Source organism: Talpa europaea (genome assembly GCF_964194135.1).
Source record: "Talpa europaea genome assembly, chromosome: 16".
Lineage (NCBI taxonomy): Eukaryota > Metazoa > Chordata > Mammalia > Eulipotyphla > Talpidae > Talpa > Talpa europaea.
Window position 1 is genome coordinate 50,139,388 of NC_140084.1, and position 25,403 is coordinate 50,164,790.

Sequence of the window (25,403 nt, forward strand, 5' to 3'; positions counted from 1 at the left end):
AGAGAAAGAGCAAGGAGCAGAAACAGGCAGACTGACTGAAATACACTGCTGAGGGGAGCAGCGGGCGAGACAGGAGAGGTCTGCTGCACCATGTGGGTAGCTCCAGCCGCTGGGCTGGAACCCATGCTAACGAGGCTGCGGACAGCTTCACAGCGCTGCTGTCAACCACATGCGCCACCAGAGTCCTCCCCCTTTTTTTCCAACCGGCACCTATATGCCAGACCTGCTGCGCAATTCTGGGAGCAGAGATGAATCAGATGCCATTATTGCCCTCAAGCAGCTCCCCATCTGATGGAGACATAGATGGGACCTAGACAGATTGTTATAGGCAGCCCCTATATTGAACGGGTTGCCTGGCTGTGGGTCCTCACCTGCGTGCTTAAAAGGGATTTATGAATACTCCACTGCAGGCACACACAAAAGGTTAATAAAGGGTTTATTTACAAGGGAAAAGGAAATAAGGAAAATGTACAACTCAGGGAGAAAATAGGGAAATAAAGTCTTTAATGCGTCCTACCCGATCCGCTGGCCTGGAAACCCAAAGGCACTCTCAGAGCTGGCCGGACGCTGCGAGCTGGCCGAGAGCCAAAATGGGGGAAACCCCCCCCCCCCCCCCCCCCCCCCCCCGCCAAAGCCCAGTGTCTGGCTTTATACCAACCTGGCTGCTAAACCCCACCCTCAGGTCCCAGCCACCTTCCCTTTGGTGGGGATGGGATTTGGAGTTCCCAGTGTCTTTGGCTTTGGCCTGGGGTGGGGGTGGAGTCCACAAAGCCTGTATGGGATTAGCTTTAGGACAGCCTTTTCCCCCTAACAAGATGAGTTTGTTTTTTTTTTTAAGTGACGCGAGCTGTAATTGTTATAGGACAGGGAGAGGGGCAGCCCAAACCCCGCAAACCTGCCTATTCTAAATGGGTTCTGCCATCCGCCGCATCAACACAAAACATAGGAGACTTTAATGGGAAGGAACTTTAATAAAACTAGGAAACAATACAGGTAAGGCAAAGAGTCTAGTTTCTAAGTGAAGCACCCAGAGTTACCCGTCCCCTCGTGGGTAAAAGTCCATCCAAATGGGATTGGCCCAGAGCAAGGCCCCAAAGCCTGCCTCAAGTCTAAAGCATCTTCCAGTGGGGACCCACAGAAAAGGGTCACAAACAACTGGACAAGCCCAGAAGGAAAAGAGCAAAATCAACATCAAGATAAAAGCTGCCATTGTCACCTCCCCACGGGTCTCACCCACATCTGTGTCACCCCGTCCACGACCAAAAGACAAGCGCAGTTTCTTCATGTGTCTCTAGGCTCCATGCCCCTCCTCCAGGTCTCCTTGCTCCATCCTGCTTCCTTCCTCAGTCTCTTCTGCAGCTTCTCCTCTCCCTGCTCAGCTCCACCCTCGCTTGGGTGGGGCAGGGAACCTCCCCCTTTCCTTGGGACCACCCTGTTACATAATGAGGGTCGCATAGGGCGTTGTCGAGATGCACAGAAGTACCCCCATCCTCGGGGACAGAGCCCGTGTTGAGCTGCCACCTCAAATGACAGGTCAGCCATTCGCCCTCTCCCAGCCTCCGTTTCTCCTTCTGCAAAATGGGCTTCCATGGCCTCCCCGGTCGCACAGCGGTTGAGCGCTGGGTTGCGAAGCTGCCCGCAGCCTCTGCGGCGCCGGTTCAATCCCCTGCTGCTCCCCGGCCACCGGAGGAGGGTCCCACATGGCGCGCAGACCTCGCCTGCCGCCCGCTGCTCCCCTCAGCAGTGTACTTCATCTGTCTGCCTGCTCTGCTCCCCGCTCTGGCTCTGGTGAATTCTCTCACCCTCCCCTGCTTCTGACTGTACCCAGTGCTTGTTTAAACAAAACAAACAAACAAATAAATAAAACATGCCTCTATAAAAAAAAATTAAAAAAAAAATGGGCTTCCACAGTCAACTGTGACACGCCACCCTTGCATCCTGTTTCAGGAGGGTCGCGGCAGAAGTACTGGGAGTGTGTCCTCCGGAGCGGCTTCTCGGCTGAGAGAGCGCGGCGGTAGGTGGGCCGAGGCAGGTGAGCACTGGACCCGCCCTGGGGCGCCGCCATCTTTCCGCCCTCCGCCTAGGCCGCTGGTCTGCGCCCTGCGCACGCGCGGGGTCAGGCGGCGGCGGCAGCGCCTCACCGGCCGGGACCACCACTCCCAGGTTGCGCCGCGGTCTGGTCACCGCGTGGGACTACGGTTCTGCGCGAGTACTCACGCGCCTACTCTGCGGGGCCTGACGCGCAGGGACCACAACTCCCAGGGTGCCCCGCGCTCTGTGCTAGTGCGCACACGCGGACCCGGACGGCAGCGCCTGGCTCGCAGGGACCACAACTCCCAGGGTGCTCCGCGCCTCGCCGCCGCCGCCGCCGAGACCAAGATGGCTGGGAGTAAGTGTGAGCGCCGGCGGCGAGGGGTGGCTGCCGGAACCCCGAGCTGTGGCGGGTGCAGGTTGTGGCGGAGACATTGTGAGGATGGTGGGGTCCGGCCGGAGGGGGGCGCAGAGGTCACTAGAGGCCTCCCCCAGGGCGGGAATGGAGGGGAGGGTTAGAGGTCACCGGGGCACGCTGCGCAGGGGTGACCCTCCCTCCCCGCCTCCCCAGGACTGGCCGCCTTCCTCAAGAACGCCTGGGCCAAGGAGCCGGTGCTGGTCGCGTCCTTCACCATTGCGGGCCTCGGTGCGTGAGTGCTCCAGGCGCCAATGTGCGCCGCCCCCGCTGGCGTCCTGGCTTCACCTTCCGCCCCCCCGAAGGTTCCTCCCCTTGGCATTCCAGCCTGTACCCGCCAGGCCCCCTCGCCGCCCTCAACGCGGTGCCCTCACCCGGTGCCAACACCTCACGACGTCCCCTGGCTTCCCTCACCCCTAGTGCGACGGCCCCTCCCCACCCCATAAACCGGAGCCGTCCATCATCCCTCTCAGGAGGCCGAGCTTGAAAAACAATCTTTTAAATTCAAAGATTATATCCGGATCCAGCCCTTCTACAACAGAGCTGCTCATACTTGGTGTTCCTTTGGGTCCTGTTGAGGGCTCTTGTTAATATCCAGTAGGTCTTGGGTGGGGCCTGGGACTCTGCATTTCCAGCAAGTTCCCAGGTGCTGTCAACACTGCCAGTGCACAGGCCCCACACAGAGAGGGGGTTCTGTTCTAGAACACAGCTGTCTCTTTTGCAACAGGCATTTGAAATGGGGCTGGTGTGAATTGAGATGGTGCAGTGCTATGCTCGTGTAAAGTGTACACTGGATTTCAAAGATTTGTGGTTTAAAGTATATGTAAATATCAAAGTTTTAGTGTTGAAATGTTTCTGGACATTTCAGTTATAAATATACTTTAATTTTGTGTCTTTTAGATGTTTTTAATGTGGCCAGTAGAAAATGTAAAATTATATATGTGGCGCTCTATTTCTATGAGACAGCACTGGCTTAGAACATACCTTTTGTACACCCTACCCCACCCCCCAAAACTCCTAGCTCCTACTCTGGTTGGAGTGTTATTTCTCAGCAACTATTCTTTGTGCAATCCTCTCTCCCTCAGTTTGTAAGTTCATGATTTCTCTGGAACTTTCTCAAGACACTGCCCATCCATGTGCCATGGCCCTCTGCACTTACTCCCTGCTCACCCCCACATACCTGCTTTGTGTCTCACTATCCATGAGTACTTGGGTCCCTCCTCCAATAAGAGGTTTCAACCCTTCTTATGGCGGGGAGGGGGGAGTCCCACGGTGCCAAGGGGCCTCCTGGGGGTGCTGAACCTCCCTGCTGCCCTCCTCCCATGCATCTGACCCCAACTTTGCCAAGGTTCAATTTTTCCCCTTTCCCCCCAGCCTCACCCGTGTCTCTCCACGGCTGTAATTCTGCCCCCCACCCCCACCGATCCCCTATACCAAGTATGCTGTCACGATCAACCAGGTCATGCCCTACTGCCCTCCTCCCCGTGCATTTGACCCCAACTTTGCCAAGGTTCAACTTTTCCCCTTCCCCCACCCGCCTCACGCCTGTGTCTCTCCACAGCTGTAATTCTGCCCTCTCTGAGCCCCTATACCAAGTATTCCATCATGATCAACCAGGTCACACCCTACACCTACCCAGGTAAGTGGGGACCAGTGTAGGCCCCACCGGGACCTCGCTGGGTGTGGGGGGTCACTCTTGGCAGGGCTTTTCTCAGCTAGGCCCTGAGATCTGCAGTGCAGTCTGGACTTCCTTTTTTTCTTTTCTTTGTCCTGAGATGGAATTCACATGCCATGAAACTCACTTCCTGTCCAATTTTGCACTTCAGTTTCCTGCTGTCCTTGGGTTGCCATCTGTGCTACTTCCTGGGTCTCGCCAGGTCTTTGTCTTCTATTTCCTTAGCTCTGTTAGATGTCTTTCTGTATCCACCTCCCTCTTTCCTCCATGTCTCTGCATCTGCATGTCTCACTCTGGCCCTCACACTCTTATCTCTACCCCAGGGTCCTGTTTTCCTCTTTGACTATAAACTGAACAGATCGGTCCCTCTTTGTGGGCCCCCAGAGATCTGCTGTTCTCAGTGGCCCAACCTTCTGTCCCCAGTGCCCGTCCGGGATGATGGGAACATGCCCGATGTGCCCAGCCACCCCCAGGATCCCCAGGGCCGCAGCTTGGAGTGGCTGAAGAAACTGTGAGCAACCTCCATTGACAGGGAGAGACCCCTCTCCTTGGATCCCCAATAAAAATGTGAAAGCCAACTGCAGAACCTGGGAGTATGTGTAATTACAGGTGGGAACAGTAGACAGTAGCCAAGGTGCACGGAAGGGTGAGTTTATTGGGGGATCAGTCAAAGGGGGAGCTGGCTAGTGTTGGGTAGGGCAGCAGTTTGTCTGGCCCCCGAGAAACCCAACTGGAATCCAGGGCCTCATCTGCTTCGAAGCCAAAGTCTTCCTCGACCTTAATCTGGGAGAAATCAGGGTCAGGTGAGTGGGCAGGAAGCTGGTGGCTTCCTCCTGGCCTGGGCCCGGTGCTCTGCAGTCCTGCCCCCAGCCCCTTCCCCGTCATGGCCTCTGGTCCGTCCTATCCTCCCAAGCTCTCCTCCTGTTTTTCCCACTTCCTCCTTGCCCGCTTTCCCCTCCCCATTCCAGTCCCTCCTGCTTCACCTCCACTCCCCAGACCAGCCTATGGGCCCCCAAGCCTACCTGTACTGGGGCCAGTTCTGGGGTCAGTATGGCCTCTGCTCGGCGTCCATCCCGGGGAGCCCGCCGCCTCTTTCGCCCACTGGGCCCCTCACCTGGAGCTGGGCTGCTGGCTTCAGGGGGTGCCGGTGTCCTTCTGGGCGGTGACAGCCCCTCTTTCTCTGGAGGCTCGTTCTCAGTGTTGCCTGGGGTGAGGGCATCAGTGCCCTGGCTGCCCTCATCCTGGCAGGAAGACAGCAGGTAAGGCTGTGTCCTGAGCCTGCCTGTCCACAACCCGCCCAGAACTCCCGCCAGGAGTCCCCCTCACCTCCAGCACAATGGTGAGCTGGCCAGCCCGGTAGTCATCACCATAGGAGTCCAGCACCCTCATGAGGAACCTGCGCCCGAGAGAAGCCCCAGTAGGATCACTGTCTCCCAGAGGTGGGGAAGGACAGACAGACACTACAGCTCAGCTCTACTCCCTTTGAAGCCAAGGTGTCCTCAGCCAGGTTTGAGGCTGAGAGCACTTGACACGCCAGGGGAGCTTTGGGCAAAACAGGGTGACCTGAGCCTCCGTCCCACCCTGTAACCGGGTGCTGTCTCTGGCACCCCACAGGCAGTGGCTTAGGAAATGCTGGAATGTACGTAATTCTAAGAGCGAGGATCAGTGCCGGTCATAGCTCCCCGGCTGGTGACCTCCAGTCTCTGGTGACCCTGCTACTCTGCCTTCTTCCCAGCCCTGCTTCAAAAAGCCCTTGGAGATTTTCTCCCAAGCTCTGAGGAACTGCTCCCTGTGTGACATCGCCTGAGGCGAGCATTTTACCTCCAGTCTCATTTACCAGTGCAGACTGGGTACCTGCTGTGTGCCCATCAGTGTGCTGGGGCTGGGGCGATCCCCAGGGACACACAGCCATTCCTGTGTTGGCAGAACTGGAGTCAGCAGGGGCAGCCAGCCATCAGCACTGCAAGAGGTCAGAAGGGAGCAAAGGGGAGGGTGATACTCATGGGCACCTCAAAAGGACAGTGGGGCAGGTCGCCTGAGAAGGGTAGGGAGCAGCACAACATTTCTGGCCTAAGAAATAGCAAGTGCCAGGACCCAGAGGTGCAAGCGTGCCGGGAGTGTTGATGGAGGGCCCACTGGCTGCCAAGATGTCACCCTGAGCCAGTGGGATCCCTGCTGCAGAGCTTGGGGCAGGAGTGACTTGGTCTGCCTTACAATTTAACTTTCGAAAAAATCAATTTTCTTTTTAAAAACTGGGGTAAAAGATGTGATAAAATGTACCAGTTTAACCATTTTGAAAAGTACACAGCAGTGGCACTAGGTTTTCAAGCTGAGTAATGTTCCAGGAGAGCCCTCGTGTTGATTAACCTGCAGAGGCCCTCGGGCCTTCCGCCTCTGGTTGCGTGAGTCACGGTGCTGTGACCGTGTGACCGAGGATGTGCATTATCTGTCCATGTCCCTGCTTCATTCTTTGCTTATGTGCCCAGAAATGGGATCCCTGGACCCAATGGTGGTTTTATTTTTAAATTTTGGGGAACTGCAATAGTGTGTTCCAGAGCACCTGACCACTGAGACCCGCTGGGCGGGGCTCCAGGTGCTGGCTCAGAAAGTGGGTCCAAGTCAGCCACCAGAATCTTTCATAAAGTAAAAGCTTTGCTAGTGGGACACATGAAAAAGGGGGTTCCCGCAGGCAGCTGTGAGGACACTGAGGGGGGAGGTGCAGGGAGATTAGGTGGAGGCCACAATCATGTGAGTGGCCTCAGAGACCAGATGAGACCAGGGGCCTGAATGGATTTTGGGGGTAGAGTCAACGATCCAGCAGGTCAGCTGTGTGGTAACAGTAAGCAGCAAAGGGGAGTTGGATCTCTAGGCAGAGGGTTTGTTTTGGGTGCATGTGAGTGGCGTCACTCTCCAGCAGCAGCTCACAAGGGACTGGAGTCCCGTGGAGAAAGTAGCTGAAGTGGGAGGCTGGCAGCATCCAAGTGGCACTGAGGCCTTCCAGAGGCACCAATCCACAGATCAGGAGGACGAATGTCCTGCATCTGTGCTGTCCGCTGCGATGACCACTGCCAACTGCTGCTCTTAGCAAGCCCTTGGCCTGTGGGGGCATGGCTGAGGACTGGACCAGCTACGTGGCCCATTTATGCACCTGGGGCCACTGAGGAATTGAGATTTGTCATTAGATTTCAGTTCATGAAAGCACCAACTGTGCCACTGAAAAGGGGTAGGTGGCCAGTGCCAGCAAGGAAGTGAAGTTCTGCATTCTCTTGAATAATTAGGCGTGGCTGCTGGGCGCTGTTGTAGCAAAAGCTGCAGAGGAACTGATTTTCAATATCATGTTAAAGTTTATTTTAATGAACTTACATTTTGTTTTCATTAAATGTCACCATCTGTGGCCACTATACCACACACTGCGGGGGTGGGGGGAGAAGAGGATGCAGGTACAGCCCTGGGCCCACTAGGTTAAGGTTTGGGCAACAGAGGATGAGCCAGGCAAGAAGGAATTGGGGTGGGGGGGGGCTCTAGACAGGTGGGTAACCTGGCCACCAAGAAAGGGCTTCAAAAAAGAGGGTGCGCCCCCCAGGATCAGCAAGGTGGGGGGACTGAGGCCAGCACTGTTGTGCCCTTCATTCCTGGGTGGCAGAGATGGGGACACAGTGCATGGCAGGCTAGCCCCAGAGTTCCTGCCTCCTGGGTCATAGTGACGTGAGGAGGGACATGCTGCGCTCACTCACAGCTGCCTTGTGATTCTGGGTCATTTGGGTAGCACCCTTAGCTGACAGTAAACTGAGAAGGACTGTCGCTAACGGGAAGTCACACAGTAAAAAATGCTTTCGACCAGGTGTGAACCTCTAGGGCCATGCTCCCTGGTGGTGTACACACTCCAGTCGGAGCCCAGGGCAGCCCTCCCAGGCCCAACTCCACTCCTGGGCTCTTTGGTCTCACCCACCTACTCCCCCAGCCACATCCCAGCCCTTGATACTGGGCAGATGGGGAAGAAGGTGGTGTAAACATTAGGTAACAGAGGCAGGCAGGTGGAGGGCACACCCGGTTCCCTCCAGGTTACCTCCGCTCCTGCTGCAACCTCCGAGTGATCCTCTGGACCTGGTGGAGCCGGTTCAAGACCCGCTCGTTCACCTGTGGGAGGTGGAGACAGCATGCTGTCATCTGACTCTCTGCCGTGACTGTGGCTAAAAAGCTTCCTGCACCCACCCCTTCCCCACCTGTGCCCTCCCTTGCTGCCTCCAAGGTGATGTAGGGTCCATGCCTCATAGCTCTACCCCTCAGATCTCAGCTCAATGTAACCAACTCTGGGTCCTCCCAGACTGCTCACCCACCTGCACCCCATCCCCACTTCTCTGTTCCCTTGTTCTGAAGCTTCATTAGTGCCCAAGAGCCCTTCTCTCTAGTCTCCCCTTCCAGGATGGAGTTTGTGGCTGGGTCCCTAGTACCTCTGGCAGAACCTGGGAATGGGGCGCTGTATGAGACAAGGACCAAGTTCCTTCAGGCAGCCGCTCATCTGTAAGACTAGCTTGGGAAAGGAGGAGAGAGAGTCGGAAGAGCCGTGAAGGCCCATTTCTGCAGATGCAGGTACTCTGGGGAGTCTTGAAAAACCGGAGAGGACAGGGGTAGTTGTGGAGGGAGGAACCATTTTTCCCTGAGCTGAAGGTTGTAGCAGAGGCCAAAACTGCCTGGTAAGATACACAGTATCCAGTTTCTATGCCTGGCCCATCTCTACAGTGTCACTGCACATCTACACGTGTATATTCACGCCTTACAAAGACACTGAACAGGCAGGTGGCTGTCGCTGTCCCAGGTGCTGAGCAGCAGCACGGCTGCCACAGGGTGTGTGAGCCCTTGGCTCTGGTGTAGCTTCAGGGACTTATGTTCAATACCAGAGCAGACCTGCTCCTGGTGCTCCCACGGCCCCTTCTACCCTTGGCCTGGCATGCAGGTCATTTCCCTTCTGGGCCGAACTCTTCTCCAGTCCTGGGTGAGTTTAGTGTTCCCCAAAGTCCTCAGTGTGCTCCCCAGGATACTGGGTGCACTTTTCCCCTCCAGTCAGCCCCAAACATTCCTATTTGGCCTATGACTATGCTCCAACAGAGCTTCCTTATTTGTTCTTGGCTACATCCCCTCCTGTTTCTTTGACTCCCACCCCGGCTCAGCCCCTCCTATTCCACCTGAATTCCCAAACCAGCCTTCTGCCTAGTCTTCTGGCCTCTAGGCCCCCCTTCCAGAACTCCTCCAGCACCACTGTGGTGGACTGAATGGTGTTCCCCTAAAAAGGTGTACTGTGTCCTCAACCAAGACCTCAAGATGTGACCTTATTTGGACACAGGGGTTTTTCACAGAGGTGATCGAGTTAAGGGGGTCACGAGAATGTGCCTTAACCCAATATAAAGGTGTCCCTATCAAAAGGGAAAGCTGGGGGACATACATATAGTGAGATTACCACATGAAGTGAAGACAGGTCAAAATGCCAGCTAGCACCCTGCAAAACACCTGGAGCTGCAGGGCTACCTGGCACCAGTGCTCAGGAGCAACCCTGAGCTTCCAGTCTGCAGAACTATGATACCTGTCTGGAATCTGGCCACTCAATCACCCAGTTTGTGAACTGGTTGTTCACAAATACCATCAATTCAGAGTCTCAGACACGCAGCCCCAGCATTAGCCCTCTGTCTGAAACACTTCAGCAGTAGTCTCCCTCTCCAGAAAAGAAAGGAAATCCAAGCTTCTGGCACCAATGTTGGGGGGGTCTTTCAGGGTGGGGTCCTGCCCACTGCTCCACATCATTCTCACCAGAAAGACTAATAACAGTGATTCAGACCAAAGACCTAGGTCCAGGGCAGGGGCCATGGGGATGAAGGGGCAGAGACACAAGAAGACCCAAAAGCGGGATGGATGGGAGTGACAGGCATTGGGAATTGGGGAGATCTGAAGACCTCTATCAGTGGGGAGCAGAAGTGTCATCTCCCCCCAATTCTGATGCCAGGGGTCCTGGAGAGCTCTCCCGGTGACTGGCCCATAATCCACGCAGAGTAAAGGAGCAATGAGTGCCGTGCTATTCAGCTAAGTGAGTAAGGCTGGGCAGGCGCACAGGCTGAGAACGGGAGGGGGTGGTAATTTAGGCCACGGGATCTCAAAACTGGGGGGTCCGCACTCACCTACCTGTTCGATCTCCCGGCAGCGCCGACCCAGGGCCTGGTACTTCCTGCGATTTAGTTCCCGCTGGCGCCGCCGCCGGCCTCGGGCAGCCTCTTCCTCTTCCTCTCGCTCCCGGAGCCCCGAACCGCCCAAACCCCCAGCCACAAACTCTACTTCAGTCTCCAGCTCGCTCTCTAGGATGTGACCGCCGAACAGCGGAGGCAGCGCCAACTCGGAGCCCGGCGGCGCCGAGAACTCTTCAAAGCCCACGGCTGCCATGGTCCTGGGAGGATGCGGGGAGGGGGAGCTGGGTTCAGAGACCCTAACACCCTGCTCGAGCGCCCTCCTCCCCAGACGTGGGTTTCCACTGCCCAAACCGGCCTCCCTCAGAGCAGGCGTCCGGGCCCCCAGCCCCCCTCCCTCAGGCCCGGGAGTCCAAACCCCCGCCCGCTTCTTCCCAGGGCGCACAAGCGTTCGAACCCCGAACGCTTCTCGGATGCAGGAATGCGGACTCCGGAATCTTGCTCCCCAAGGGCTCGAGGAGTTCAAGGCCCCGACTCTTCACTCAGACCCGAGAGCCCAGGCCTCGAACCTCCTCTTCGCTCAGATCCCGTGGTCCAGACCCCCGGCGCCGGCCCGGGGATGCTCGGCACAGGCGACCCCGTCCTGAGGAGGGCTAAGCGGGAGCCGCGCATGAACTGCAAGCCCAGCAGCCCTCGGAATGAACGCGCACGGCCTTTTGGGGCTCGCCGCTCACCCCCACACCACTTACCCCTCTCTCTGCTCCAGTTCCATCTCCGTCCCGCTCCGGGCGCCCTCGGCCTCAGAACGTTCAACCTCGCAACCTAACCTCTAGGTGAAGGGCCCGAGAAACTCTCTGTCCCATCAGGCCTCGCGGCCGCCGCTACGCCTTCTGGGAGTCGTAGTTTCCTGCTTCCGGCTCCGCTTCCCAGCTCCGCTTCCCAGCCCCTCCACCCCCACCCCGAGTTCCCGCTGAAGGCCTCGCTCTGTCGTGGGACGCCCCCACCGTCGTGTGAGTGGCCTCAGTCTTTATGCTTGACTCGACGCCCTGTCGTCCGACGCCGGCGATCCTCCGCTTGGCAGGCTCCGTCCTCGGCGGGCCGTGCGCCGACTGCGCCTCCACGCCCCTGCTCTCCCTTCTCCGCCTCGCGCCAGGTGCCAATAAAGTTGTTGTTGCAAAGGCGGCCGTGACGCGGACCAATCAGCGCGCAGCTTTGTCTCGCTCGCGGCGCGGGATGAGACGTCATCAGTGAGCGCCGACCGGTGTCTGGACGCGGTTTTCCTAGAAACAGTCGGGCGAGCGGGCGAGAGGTGAGTGTGAGGTACACGAGGGCGGCAGGGGAGCCGTCTCCCCGGGCCGGGGCTGGACGTGTGTCAGGAAGGCGGGCCTTCCTCCCTCGGGTGACGGCTCGGGCGTCTTACGTGCTCAGACGGTGTGAGAGCCCTGGAGCAAACGTCGCCTGACCTCGTAGAGCTTTGCTTGGTGCCTGGGGGTGGAGAGAGGCTTCGGCTTACAATTATTTAAATAACCACTCGGGGGCGGGGGAGCGCCTTAGGGCTCCCACAGGGCGTGCGGGTGTCTCACCGAGAACCTGTCTCGTCTGCACTGGGGTTCTTGAGTCAGGGAGCTGGAATGTAAGACGAGAGCTAACGAGGTGTTGGGCCAGTAAAAGGTGAGGGGGAAGAAGTTGGTGAGCTCAGGGAATGTGAGTCGGACCCATGGACCAGGGGCATAGTGGTAGAGGTGCGGCTGGAGCGGTTAGCTGGAATCAAGCAAGGTCGTTCTACCTACTCGGTGACAAGCAGTTGGGGTAGTGAGCGTGAATTTCTTGCAGAAATTTGGCCTTCTTGGGAAAGACAGGCATTAAACAAAATGTTAGTAATTTAGAGTCTCTGGGAAGCCTTCAGGCAACCTAAAGAATTAAGAAGATGTATCACAGTCCAAGAGTATCTAGTCTGGGGTCAGAGGACTCAAACTCAAGAAATAATGTCTAGTTAGCATTATTTCCAGCAGCCAGGCTATAGAGGCAACCTAAGAGCCCACTGATAGGACTGGATCCAGTAGACGTGATTTGTCCACATAATGAAATACTATTCAGCTATAGGGAAAGATGAAATGCTGTCATTTACAGCAAAATGAAATAAGGGGAGTATTCAGAGTGAAGTTAGCAAGAAAGAGAAATATCTAGCAATGTCACATCTATGAGTGACATAAGAAGATAAAGCAGGTTAGCTGATGAAACAAGTAATCTGTAAACTAATGGATACTGATAACCTACCTAATTGAGGTTTCTAAGAAAGAGGGAAAGAGAAAGAGGGAAGAGAGAGGGGCAAGTGGATGTAAGGGAGAAAAAGTAGGAAAGATATTAGATATAGAAAAATATGTAGAATGGCAAATTAAAAAAAAGAATAAAAGAGCAAGATTCATGGTGTGTGGATTTTAGCTGTGCATCCCTGTTTTTATACTGGTTAGGAAGCTGGCCACAGAAGGGGAGGGAACAAAGAAGGGGTTGGTCTTATGGAGAGGAGAGGAGAGGCCCCAGGAGAGGAAGAGTTCTTTAAGAAAAACAAAAAGTGGGCTTCCCCTGGTGGCGCAGCGGTTGAGCGCTGGCCTGCGAGGCTGCCCGCAGCCTCTGCAGCGGCCCGTTCGTTCCCCTGCCGCTGGCGAGGGTCCCACAAAAAAAAAAAAAGAAAAACTAAAAGCAGTGGGGAAGATAAGGTGGTGGGGTACCCCTTGTGAAGGAGTGCTGCCAACCTTTCAGACTTCACAGGACTTGTGGAAAATATATTTGTACAGCACTGGGGTTAGAAGGGGAGGCATCTTGTGGTTAGTGGTGGCCTCCTGGGGGCGTTAGACTATGAGACCCTGCCTAGTTGCCCTGATGGCTAAGGAGGTCAGTATTTTAGCATATCTGTCACCCATTTAGGGTCAAACGGGGGGGGGGGTTAAGTTTATAGGGGGGAAAAAGATATGAGCAGAGGTCACCTCTCATAAACGGAGGTCTCTCTGATGTCTCAGAGAGGCGGGGTCTGTAGGGCATAATGAGTCTTGTCAAGGGAAGTGGGTGTGACTGGGGACCATACAGGTTTCAGGAGGCGTGTAGGTGGATGCATCCAGCAGGTATCTGCTGAGCGCCTGTTATGTACCAGGCACAGCTGGGAGCTGGAGACCAAAGCCAATGGAGTTACATGTTCCTGTGGTGCCTGCTTGCTAGTGGGGTTGATGGAAGACGACCAGGGCCTCCTGAGGGAGAAGCCCCTACTGTGAATGAGGAGGGGCGTGGTGGGGAGTGAAGTTTCAGGGAACCCTACTCTCCCACTACAGGCTGCAGGATGTCTTTGGCAGATGAGCTCCTGGCTGACCTGGAGGAGGCGGCTGATGAGGAGGAAGGAGGAAGTTATGGGGAGGAGGAAGAGGAGCCAACTATTGAGGATGTGCAGGAAGAAACACAGCTGGATCTCTCTGGGGACTCGGTCAAGAGCATTGCCAAGTTGTGGGACAGCAAGATGGTGAGCAGACCAGAAAGAGGTGGGGATCAGGGGGGTGGGGACATGGGCCCGGCCCTGGGTTCTGACCCATCTCCTTCCTGACCAGTTTGCTGAGATCATGATGAAGATCGAGGACTACATCAGTAAGCAAGCCAAAGCTTCGGAAGGTACTTACCTCCACCTCACTCTTGTACGTTCCCCCACCCCCACCCCACCCTCGTCTCTTGGCTCTTTGGCTGCCTGTGACCTTGAAAGTTGGGTCTGTCTTCCTCTCAACCTTTTCCAGAGGCCTCTTTTTCATCTCAACCCAGCCTCTATTCCCTGAAAATATCTCGTATTATAAATCTGACACTTCTTAGTTTCTTGCTCTGTGCTGAGCAATTGTGATTGGATGTAACTTGAGGTTTCCCTGACCTTACTGATTCATTGTCCAGTCAGAGGATTTCCCTACACCTGGAAACTGCTAGTCAGATGATTTACTGAACATTTTCTTGAAGTCAATACCTTCTTTTCCTGGTGCTTACCTAAGGAGGGGGGTCACTGCTGCTGCGACTGGGGACCTGGTATTGTTTGGTACATGGATAGTGCTCGTGAGCATTTAGACTGTCAGAGCATCGCCTGGGACCTCTTCTGCCTTCCAGGCGTGACTTGTGCGGGTCACGTCTAGGGTGTTCACTTCAGCTCTCAGAGGGCAATCCTGTCCGCCCCTATTCTTCCTGTCCTTCCTGTTGAGGTTGGACTCTGGGAGAGAACTGTTGGTAACAGGGAGCCAAGGGAGGCTGTGGGGCATGGCTGTGGGGGGTTATCAGCAGTTTCCAGGTGACTCACTCTTTAAAGTTTTCCTGGGATGCCCTGGGGCTGAGCCTGCTCTGAGAAGGTACGGCGACTAGTGCAGCTAGGCCAGGCCCAGGGTGCTTGCTGAGCAGGGCTGGCTGTGAGGAGGGTGCCAAGCCTGCTTCAGGGGCAGTAAAGCCCTGGTCTCTGGGTGGGCCTTTGAAGCTGGAGTATATTGGCCAGGCTGAGTGCCACATGCATGGGAGAAAGAAGTGCATTTTGGGGGGGCGTCATCTCATCTCAGTCCAGAGAGCTGTGGGGAGGCACAAAGTGACATTTTCTGATGTCGCCTAGAACATGGAAGGGGAGGTGAGCAGGAAATGTCAAAACTGGGTAGCAGTTGAGTTGAATGGCTGTGGTGGAAATGCAGGGGGAGTGAGGAGACGCTGATCCTCCCCAGAGCTGAGGGAAGGTTCCTCATGTCCCGAGTCTTCCTGGCAGCCTGGGAAATGGACACTGCTTGTCCTCAAGGGGCTTCCAAGTTCTGGGGAGCTTGGGGAGCCAGGAGAGTGTTTAGTTTCAGGGCAAGATAGGGCTTAGTCTGCGTGTACCTAGAGGACAGAATGGAGGGAGAAATGGGGTGTTTGTGGACATGTAATATCTCCCCTGGCTGTCTCTTTAGCCCCTGCTTCCTCCCCACCCCCTGTCTCCCTGGCTGTGGACCCGGAAGGGAGTGCTTAAACTCACCCTCACACTCAGGCTTTCTTGCCCTCACAGTGATGGGACCAGTGGAAGCAGCCCCTGAATACCGCGTTATTGTGGATGCCAACAACCTGACTGTGGAGATCGAGAATGAGCTGAGTGAGTGTCGAGGAGGGCCGCAGAGCCAGCCTGCCTGCTGTCCCTCACAGCAGACTGTTGTCTCCAGGAGGGCCAGGCAGAACTCAGGTCTTTCTTGGGGTGCTGCCCCAAGCTCTCCTGTTAGCTCTGGCCCAGGTGCAACTACTGGCTTAAGTAACCGTGGCTTATGTCAGAAGGAGGTGACTAAAGTCAGAAGGAGGCTCACCTGCGCAAGTCTGGGTGAGCCTTCCAGGCACCTAAGATCAGGGCCTGTCTGTAAACCCAGGGTGGAGCCCAGTGGAAGGAGATGTCCCTGGGCCGTCACCTGTTCCTCAAACAGACATGGACACAGACACCGTCCTGGGAACAGATGCAGAATGTAGCAGGCCAGGGGGGCTGCCCTCTCACACCTCCTGTCTGGGAGGAAGCAGGTGTTTACAGAGGTACAAGGGCAGGTGCCAGGAGGGGTGTGGTGCAGGCTGATGGGGTCGCTGGGGAGTGGGGAGCTTTGCAACCTACTTTCAGCAAGACTGAGCTCCCTAGTGGAAGAACAGGCTGGCCTTAGCTTGTCACTGCTGCCCTCAGACGCCCGGCTCTGTCTTGTCGATCGGCCGTCTCTTCACATCTCACCAGCAAAATGGGAGCGAAGAGGAGAGCGCAGTTCTTTTCTCTAAGGGACTGACATGTGGCTTCAGCCCACACCTCGTGAACCTGAACTAACTGGTGTGGCTGCATTTAGCAGCAAGGGTCACCAGGACTTGGAGCCTTATGCTGGTGCCCAGTGCCCCACTAAAGTTCATGGGAAGGGGGGAGATGACAGCAGCAGAGTCGCCCTGCCCCCTCACCGGACACCTCCCATCCTGTCCTCCTTAGACATCATCCATAAGTTCATCCGGGACAAGTACTCGAAGCGATTCCCTGAACTGGAATCCCTGGTCCCCAATGCGCTGGATTACATCCGCACGGTCAAGGTGAGCGCAGAGGAGGGGAGGCTTGGGAGAACTGCAGCCTCTCTGCCAACACAAGTGTAGAGGCCAGCAGCACCAGCCAACAGACCCCTGTCTCAGCTGGGGGGAGTGGGGGAAGCTCCCTTCACTCAGCTTTTGGCCAGAATGCTCCTGGCGGGGCTAGAATGGGAGCAGGTGAAAGAGGCAGAAGGAGTGATGCTGGAGGCCCCAGATCCTCTACTGCCCACCCCCAGGCTGGGAGGGATTGGAGCCTGGAAGGAAGGTTTTCCAGCTCCACCATCCACTCTGCCTCAGCATCTCTGAGAGGATCAGAGCCCATTGAAGCAGCTTGAGAGGAGTCTCCCTCCCCCCACTGCCCCAGCCAGTGCTTCTCCCACATCGGTCAGAGCAAGTGGCGTTTGAATCAGACCCAGAGGCTGACGGGGTAGCCCTGTGGAGATAAGGGAAGGAATCCTAAGAGCCAAGGTGGCCACAGACCACCTTCAGGGAATGAGACAGCAAGGAGGCGGCAGGAAGAGACCCGATGCCTCTGACTTTGGGCCCTAGGGAGTGCTGAGGGAGGGTGGGGCCAAGTGATGGAGGCCCCTCCTGAGGCCCGTACCCTCTCTGGCTACCCCCCAGGAGCTGGGCAACAGCCTCGACAAGTGCAAGAACAACGAAAACCTGCAGCAGATCCTGACCAACGCTACCATCATGGTCGTCAGCGTCACTGCCTCCACCACCCAGGGGTGCGTACCTGGCAGGGAGAAGGTGGGCATCAGGGCCAGCCTCAGCCCCCATGACGGCAGACGATGATCTTCGAGTCCTGGTGGCACAGAGTCGATCTCAGGACAGTCTGCTTCAATGCACATATGTTTAATAGGTGCCTCCTGCAAACCAGGCGCCGTGCCGAGCTCTGGTGTCCCCAGTGAATGAGGACACCTGGAGTCTGGTCTTGAGGGTGAGGCAGAGGAGGAGCCTGTCATTAGCAGTGTTTGTGTCCTGTGCAGCTGGAACGAATGTGGTTGGGAGCGGGGAACAGAGGGACGGGAATTTGCTTTGGCTCTCTGGGTCTCTGCGCGCACCTAAGATCAGGGACTGTCTATAAACCCAGGGTGGAGCCCTGTGGAAGGAGATCTCCCTGGGCCGTCACCTGTCCCTCAAACAGACATGGACACAGGCACTGTCCTGGGAACGGGCGCAGAATGTAGCAGGCCCGGGGGGCTGCCCTCTCACACCTCCTGTCTGGAAGGAAGCAGGTGTATACAGAGGTACAAGACTGAAGGGCAGGTGCCAGGAGGGGTATGGTGCAGCCTGACGGGGTCACTGGGGAGTGGGGAGCTTTGCAACCTACCCTCAGCAAGACTGAGCTCTCTAGTGGAAGAACAGGCTGGTCTTAGCTTGCCACTGCTGGGCAGTGACCTTGAGCATTCCCATGACTCCCGTGGCCCTCCCCTGTGTGCTTTGCAGCACCTTGGGAGCTGAGGGGGCTGGGCTGGGGTTTGGGATGCAGGAGAGTGGGCTCAGCCCCTCGAAACAGCCACGTCAGCCATCAACCCTGTGCGCTTTCCCTCAAGTGCTCACCCAGCACTTTCTGAGTGCAGGCACCCCTGAGAGGTGGGCAGGCCCAGCCTTCACCTGACAGGAGGTCTGAAAAGTGGAGAGGCTCTCACTAGGCCTGACTAATGGCAGGCAATGTCAGTCTCTGAGGAACACGTTGGTGGTGGCCGTGGTGAGACTCAAAGCTGAAGCTGAAGGAGGAGGACTAGGCTGGCGAGCTTGGGGAAGGGAGGTCCAAGAAGAGGGGACCCATGCAAAGGCCTGGTACAGGGCTGCCTCCCTCCAGCAGGGACCAGAGTGGGCAGGGTAAGGCCCCACACCAGCTAGCAAGCATGGTTGCTGCCCAGGACAGCGATGCCCAGCTGCCCTCACTTCCAGGCCTCAGTCCCTGGGACTTGTAATTGTCCTGGTGCCGCACACATGTGTACCCATGTGCGTGTGCAGCACAGCAGAGTGCCTGGGACTCCCCACCACAGGCAGGCCACGGGGCTGGGGGGTATAGTCTGCTCCAGCCATTCCCCACCCGCAGGCAGCAGCTGTCCGAGGAGGAGCTGGAGCGGCTGGAGGAGGCCTGCGACATGGCCCTGGAGCTGAACGCCTCCAAGCACCGCATCTATGAGTACGTGGAGTCCCGGATGTCCTTCATCGCACCCAATCTCTCCATCATTATTGGGGCGTCCACAGCTGCCAAGATCATGGGTGAGGTACCAGGCCCCAGTCGAGGGAGGTTCCAGAATTGGTGACTCAGGAAGTCATTCACCTTTTCTGTATAACAGCAGCTTTGGCCCCAGGTCCCAGCACCACATCCCAGGCCATCTCCCTGGCGCCTCTCCTGGAGACCTCAGGGGTCAGCCAGCCTGCCTTTTATGGATGCAGGGAGGTTGCCGTCCCCATCACAGCTGGGGGCACACAGGCTATAAAGGAAGGTGACCACAAGCCTAGTGAGGAGGCCGGCAGCCCTAGGCTCTGCGCTGAACCTCGTTTTTCCTGCCTGGTGGCATGGTAGGACTAAGGGCAGGTTCCCTGCTCCTGGGGCACTGTCTGCAGTCTTCAAGTGCCCCCTTGGGCTCCTAGAGCCTTCCACCCAAAAAGACAGCTGGGGGAGTTTGGTCAAGTCATGGGATGGCTTTTGCCACCACCAGCTCTGCTACTGCCCACTCACCACGCCTGTGTTAGGGGCTGGTCTTGATTCATTTGTTTGATGAGACAGGCTTCCAGTCCTTCAAAGCACCCAGCTGGGGCCTGGCACACAGCAGATCCCATCACGGGGAAACCCACGGCTGCTCTTCCCGCAGACGGGCCCCCAGGGAGCCCTGAGCTAAATCACACCCAGTCTGTGGGTTGGGTCAATCACCCCCTGGGTAGTGAAAACATTATAACACCCATAGGACACGGCCCCAAAGCAGGGGTATGTGGGCTTCAGGACTCTGGGGCCAGGATCCTATCGGGCTGCTGACTCCCTGTTCACTCTCAGGCGCTTGCTTTCCCTCTCTGAGCCTCTCTGAGTCCCCCCTCTGAAGCGAGACACATGAGCCCTCCCTAGGGTGGTCCCAATGGGGAACCAACCAGAAACTTCAAGGGTGCAGTACTCGCTGAACCCCAGACAGATGCCCACGCGTGGTCTGATCTCCCTCCCCCACTGCAGGCGTGGCCGGTGGTCTGACCAACCTCTCCAAGATGCCTGCCTGCAACATCATGCTGCTCGGCGCCCAGCGCAAGACGCTGTCTGGCTTCTCATCCACCTCCGTGCTGCCCCATACTGGCTACATCTACCACAGCGACATCGTGCAGTCCCTGCCCCCGGTGAGGCCCGGGCTGTGGGTCCATTTGTAAGTGGGGAGAACAGCACCTGCCTTGGGTCTGTTGGGGACTGGAGTGCCCCAACACTTGTTCAGGCCTAGCGCCTACCAAGCTATGTGAACGCTAGCTTTTGAGTCCAGGGCATCCCCAACATTGCCCCAGGATTCGCGAAACTACGGTCTGTGTTAGCCAGTAGCCCCCGCCAGGGAAGCTGCAGCGCAGGGTCCAGAGCCTGGCACTTGGCTTCCCGAGACCTCTCCCCAGGAGGCACCAGCCTCTGGCCTCCACGTGCTAGTGCACAGGGAGCCCAGCAGGCCTTGGAGTTCGGTGTCCTCTGCGGGGCTCCGCGCCTGCCTGCGTGGGGCCATGGAGGGGGGCTGAACCCTTGTAACCCAAAGACCCCACCCTGAACGCCATAGTTGCCCAGGCCAGAGAAGATCAGTGCCCTTGAGCCAGAGTCAAGGGCAGACTCTTCGGGTAAGTTGAGGTTCTTCGCCATACAGCTGTGCTGGTTTTATCGTTGCTGCTGATTCTGTTGTCACCGCAGCCTGTGGCTGTGGCTCTCACATGCTCATCTTGATGTTTCCCAGCCATCTTCCTGTCATAGCTCGTGGCCCAGATGGGTAGTTGTTCCTTTAAGTACAGATTCTTGTCTCCAATCATTTTCTGTAGGAGCCCGGTTGTCTATGCCAACCAGTGTAAGTTTTTAAAATTCTGTAAAAGGTGGTTGAAAGCAAGCCTGGGTGATCTGATGTGCCCCGTTGCCACAGCAGGATGGCTGACGCGCCGACAGGCAAGGGGAGAGGCAGTGGTGGGGGTCTGGAAACCCTCACCTCTGCCTCCCTCTGCATTGCTTCAGGATCTCCGGCGGAAAGCAGCCCGACTGGTGGCAGCCAAGTGCACGCTGGCAGCCCGTGTGGACAGCTTCCATGAGAGCGCAGAGGGGAAGGTAAGGAGCGGGCGGCTGCCTGTCAGTCCATGGGGCCAGTGGTCTGTCCAGGAGACCCACAAGAGTGCTGTGCTCGTGGCCTGTCTCTGCGGCCCCCACGAGGTCAGCTTCCCCTCCCTCGGGTACACTTGTTTTCTGTAGTTGCTGCAACAAATCCCCACAGACTTTCAGCAGTCTGGTTTGTCATCTGACGGTTCCATGGCTCACATGTCAGGGCACCCACTCCTGGGGTCAGGGATTAGGACGAGGACACCTTTGGATAGAATTTAGTCAACCCTTGACTTCCACAGCGGGCATAGTTGCTCTCCTGGTGTCCAGGCGGGCATTGCTTCCAGGTGTAGTACTCACTCCCTCTGACTGTTGGTCTCCATGCCAGGACACTGCAGGGAGCCATGCAGTGGGTGCTTGGGTGTAGAAATTCCCATTCTAGTGGCACTGCCATTTTAGTTGAGGAGGCAGAAGCAACATATCTCTGGCCTGTCTGGCAAATGCCAGAGAGGAACATAGGATATTGGTGGCGTGGACAGCTAGAGGCTGACTTAGCCAGGCCATCAGGGAGGCTTTTCTGAGCAAGCAAAGTTTGGGGTGAACTGAGTGAAGTTAGCAGCTGCAACCCTTGACTCCTCGGGCAGAGAGTGACTGACCCAGGCAGAGAAAACAGTGAGTGCAAAGGCAAAGGCCCTGAGGCCGAAGAGCAGTAAGCCCAGGAGCAGCAGCTAAGGGACCTGGGGCAGATCGTCTGGAGCTCCGTGTGCCCCAGGGAGAACGCGGCTGCCGTGGAAGTGCTGAAAGGTGACTGATTTCAGGGCTCTCCTGAAGCAAGTACCGAGTGAGATTTCCGGGAGAAGATGGTGGAGGAGAAGGGGCAGTACTGCGGTTGACTGCCTGCCTGCCTGAGTGCAGGGAGCCTGGGTGGCTGGTCGTGTTGAGTACGGGCTGGTTCCTGGCCAAGGTCAAGGGAACACTTGGCTGTGGGGGCGGCATCAGAGGCGAGGTCTGCACTCGAGCCAGCGTTACGCTGCGGGCAGAGCTTAAACCCTCAGGACCGAGAGCAGACAGGCGCCTCCAGGCTCAGGTAGGGGCATGTGGGGCCACCCTTGGGAATGGCCACAGACCCCTGCGCCCCCTCCCCTCCCCAGGTGGGCTATGAGCTGAAGGACGAGATTGAGCGCAAGTTTGACAAGTGGCAGGAGCCGCCACCCGTGAAGCAGGTGAAGCCGCTGCCTGCACCCCTGGATGGGCAGCGCAAGAAGCGAGGCGGCCGCCGGTGAGTGCCCGGGGGTGGTGGGGCGGGGAGGGGCTTCCACCCACTCAGCTGACTTGGGGTGCCCCTACCCCAAGGTACCGCAAGATGAAGGAACGTCTGGGGCTGACTGAGATCCGGAAGCAGGCCAACCGCATGAGCTTTGGCGAGGTCAGTGCCCAACTCCTGCCGTGGAGCTGGGGGGGTTGGGGGGGCGCCGCTTCCTCCTTTTCCTGCCCACCTGCCTCCCCCGCTTCCTCTTCATCTTCCAGTCTAGCTCATACCGTTGCTACCACCCAACCAGCCAGCCCCAAGGGGCACTGTTCCACCCTCTGTGCTTGCCTGTCAGCCCAGGCTGCTGCAGGCCTCCATCATCCCTTTCACTCCCTTCCCCCTGCCCTGCCACGCATGTCCCTTCCCAGCGTCATGCCTGCTGGAGTCATCATCCGACATCATCGCATTGGGCCTGCAGGACTAACTTCAGTGCCTCTGTATCTGTTCCCGTTCAGACATACACGCACACGCGCACACACACACGACCCCTCATCTCTCAGCTCAGGTGGAAGAAACCGGTCCCACCTCCTCACTGGGTCCCCAGCATCACCCCGTGCTTAGGTGCCCTGGGGTGCCTCACTGGGCCTTGAGAGCGCCAGCTCATTAGGGACCTGCACTGGTGCCTGTAGGACCAGCTGGTCAGTGAGCCTGGGCCTCTGGTTGCTCGAGGGGGCAGCTAACTCCAGAATGCCTCTCCCTCCAGATTGAGGAGGACGCCTACCAGGAGGATCTGGGCTTCAGCCTGGGACACCTGGGCAAGTCGGGCAGTGGGCGTGTGCGGCAGACACAGGTGAACGAGGCCACCAAAGCCAGGATTTCCAAGACACTGCAGGTACAGGTGTGGGGCCAGGGGAGGGAGGCCTGGACATGAATGGGACAGCCCCTGACAGCACGGACCGCCCCTGTCTTCCCCCCACAGCGGACCCTGCAGAAGCAGAGTGTGGTGTACGGCGGCAAGTCCACCATCCGCGACCGCTCTTCAGGGACTGCCTCAAGTGTGGCTTTCACCCCACTCCAGGTACCTGCTCTGCTCCCTGCCACTGGTGGCCCCTCTCCTGCCCACGCTCCAGCTTGCGGGGAATGGCGATGGCTTTTGAGGGACACAGGTGGTTTCTATACACTGAGTGTCGAGATTAGCTGGGACCAGAGGCAGGAAACGGCCATGGTCATGAGCTTGGGCTGTCTGTAGGATTGGGTTGGGACCCTGCTGGGGCATCCAGGTCCTTTGTCCCCCTGAGCCGGCTGCAACCCCTTCTTGAAGCTCAGGGTCCTCGAACCTATCCAACGGCTGATGTGTTGGGGCCACCTGGGCCCACACGAGACTGTTGGGGTAGTCTAGGAAGTCCAGTCCTCACCACTGAGCACAGGATGGAGCCAGGCAGGTTGTCACACCTTTCTACCTTGGTGTGCACCTGCCAAGCAGCTAGTGTGGCCATGGCAATGTGCGTGGTAACAGCTCCTGTACTGTCAGCAGTATCTTCTGAGCACCTAGGAGGTTCCCAGATGATCAAGGTCTAAGGACAGAGAACAGACAGGAGACAGAAAGCCTCGCCCTCGTGAGTTCCCTAAATAGGAGCTTTGGGGGACTGGTCAGTGCCTTTCATGTTGCCTGAGTCTGAATCCCACCAAAAGGACCTGTGGGGCCCTGGCATTTCATAGTTCTCTTATTGGGGGGCTGGGAAGGTGTTGGCGAGGGCCAGACTGTCTGTCCTCATCGCCCCATGTCCTTCACCTGCCCAGGGTCTGGAGATTGTGAATCCACAAGCTGCTGAGAAGAAGGTGGCTGAGGCCAACCAGAAGTATTTCTCCAGCATGGCCGAGTTTCTCAAGGTCAAGGGTGAGAAGAGCGGCATCATGTCCACCTGAGGGGCCATGCCCTCGGCAGCTGCCCACTGAAGGGACTTGGGGCCCTGCCCTTCCGAAGGGGGCAAGGTTGAGTAGAGCTGGGAGGTCTGGCCCAGAGAGCCTTCTTTCCCCTCCGCCTGTGCCGGGTCTGTCCAGGGAGGCACCGGAAAGGGCCCAGCCTCCAGCACCAAGATTGCTGCCCCACTTGAGGGCAGAGCCAGTCTCATCACACTGTCTTTTTTATTTTTAGCTGGGAGAGGAGATACTTTTGGAAAAAGTACAATTAAAAGCACATTACTGGGATTTGTGCTTGGGGAATTGTTATTTATTGGAGGAGACAGGGCTTGGTTCCTGACCTAGGTGGAGTCTGGGCCAAGCCCCGCCTGTCACTTCCTTGTTGGGTGATCCAAGGAAAAGTTCCCTCTGTCTGTAGACCCTTAGGCCAACATCCACCTTTTTTTTTTTTAATTTATTTATTTATGCATACAAGAGCTGGGGTGCAGGCCAGAGATGCAGGGGTGAGGCGACATACCAGAGACAGAGTGGGGAGCAGAACAGGCAAACTGACTGAGATACAGTGCTGAGGGGAGCAGCAGCGAGACAGGAGAGGTCTGCTGCATCATGTGGGTCACCTCCCTGGCCAGGGATCGAACTCATCTGCAGTAGCTGCAGATCGCTTCATAATGCTGAAGCTTAACTTACCCTTGCACCACCAGGGAGTTCCCAACATCCACCATTTTGATGCCCAAGCAGTGTGGTTGCTAAAAGTCCCAGCTTTTGACACAGGCTGACAGGTGGGTCAGGGCCTCCCCGTTCTATGTGTAGGATGTCCCCTCACCATCAGTACACTCTGCTCTCTTTTCTAATCAATGTTTGCTCCCACCGTGGGGTGCCAAATTCGGACTAGGGTGGTACAGATAGGATCCCTTCACTATCAGTGCTCCTGCCGGGGAAGCCAGAGAAGACCCCAGTCTGTCTTGGGGAAGCAGGCTCCTCCACTTTGGCAGAAAGGTTAGACTGAGGGGCCAGGTGGCAGGGAACAGCTCAAGCAGTCCCAGTGCCTGGCGCAAGACCACCTGCCACCTGCGCTGGGCCCGGAGACCCTGTGGTCTGAGCTGCGCTCACAGAGCTCTAAAGAGGGAGCCCTGGGCACTTCCCTTACCCAGGAGGTGGCTGCACTGGGAGTAATCCACCCAGTGGGAGGTGATGCCTGTATCTCTGCCCATCTCCTACTCTCCAGCTCATACTTTCTCCCTGGGGGTCTCCGGATTGCTGGCTTGCCTGTCTGAGCTCTTGCTCTTCCTGTTCCTCTCTGGGCTCTTGCCCTCACCATTTTGGGCTCTATTTCTCAACCCCAGTCCTTCCCTCAGCTCATATCTCTGGGCATCAGCTACTCTGAGTCTCCCACCCCCAGGTCAAAGTGTCTACACAGCTGAGAAGTTCCTCTTACTGGCCAGGTGACCCAGGTCACATAACTTTTCCCACATTTATCACAGCCTTTAGATCAACCCTGTTTAGAGGGTGACAACCTCTGCTTATGGCCCCCCCGGGCCCATCCAATGGGGCGGTAGGGAGACCTCAGGGAAGAATCTGAGTCACCTGGCGCTACTACC

The 25,403-nt window shown here is 57.0% G+C and overlaps 3 protein-coding genes across 4 annotated transcripts; 2 read left to right on the forward strand and 1 right to left on the reverse strand.

Moving 5' to 3' along the window:
* The first annotated feature begins 1,592 nt into the window (after positions 1 to 1,592).
* NDUFA3 (NADH:ubiquinone oxidoreductase subunit A3) lies at positions 1,593 to 4,693 on the forward strand. The gene is made up of 5 exons (XM_084256816.1): positions 1,593 to 2,014; positions 2,247 to 2,389; positions 2,603 to 2,677; positions 4,008 to 4,085; positions 4,545 to 4,693. Exons 1-5 carry the CDS (start codon positions 1,701 to 1,703, stop codon positions 4,634 to 4,636), a joined length of 702 nt encoding a protein of 233 aa, XP_084112942.1. The 5' UTR covers positions 1,593 to 1,700; the 3' UTR covers positions 4,637 to 4,693.
* A 91-nt stretch (positions 4,694 to 4,784) lies between these two features.
* TFPT (TCF3 fusion partner) lies at positions 4,785 to 11,063 on the reverse strand (the record flags this gene model as incomplete). The annotated part of the gene is made up of 6 exons (XM_084257490.1): positions 4,785 to 4,904; positions 5,144 to 5,362; positions 5,448 to 5,517; positions 8,188 to 8,258; positions 10,293 to 10,551; positions 11,041 to 11,063. The coding sequence occupies 6 exons, from the start codon at positions 11,061 to 11,063 to the stop codon at positions 4,785 to 4,787; spliced, it is 762 nt and encodes a 253-aa protein (XP_084113616.1).
* A 2,559-nt stretch (positions 11,064 to 13,622) lies between these two features.
* Positions 13,623 to 23,942, forward strand: PRPF31 (pre-mRNA processing factor 31; the record flags this gene model as incomplete). Of its 2 annotated transcripts, none has more annotated exons than XM_084257176.1 (13): positions 13,623 to 13,799; positions 13,885 to 13,945; positions 15,330 to 15,413; positions 16,266 to 16,363; positions 16,982 to 17,088; positions 18,429 to 18,598; positions 19,545 to 19,702; positions 20,559 to 20,648; positions 21,788 to 21,915; positions 21,990 to 22,062; positions 22,649 to 22,777; positions 22,865 to 22,963; positions 23,686 to 23,942. In XM_084257176.1, 13 exons carry the CDS (start codon positions 13,623 to 13,625, stop codon positions 23,809 to 23,811), a joined length of 1,500 nt encoding a protein of 499 aa, XP_084113302.1. In that variant the 3' UTR covers positions 23,812 to 23,942. The 2 variants fall into 2 exon arrangements, with proteins under 2 accessions (XP_084113302.1, XP_084113303.1); XM_084257177.1 differs by having other exon boundaries at positions 21,806 to 21,915.
* Between the last annotated feature and the right edge of the window lie 1,461 nt (positions 23,943 to 25,403).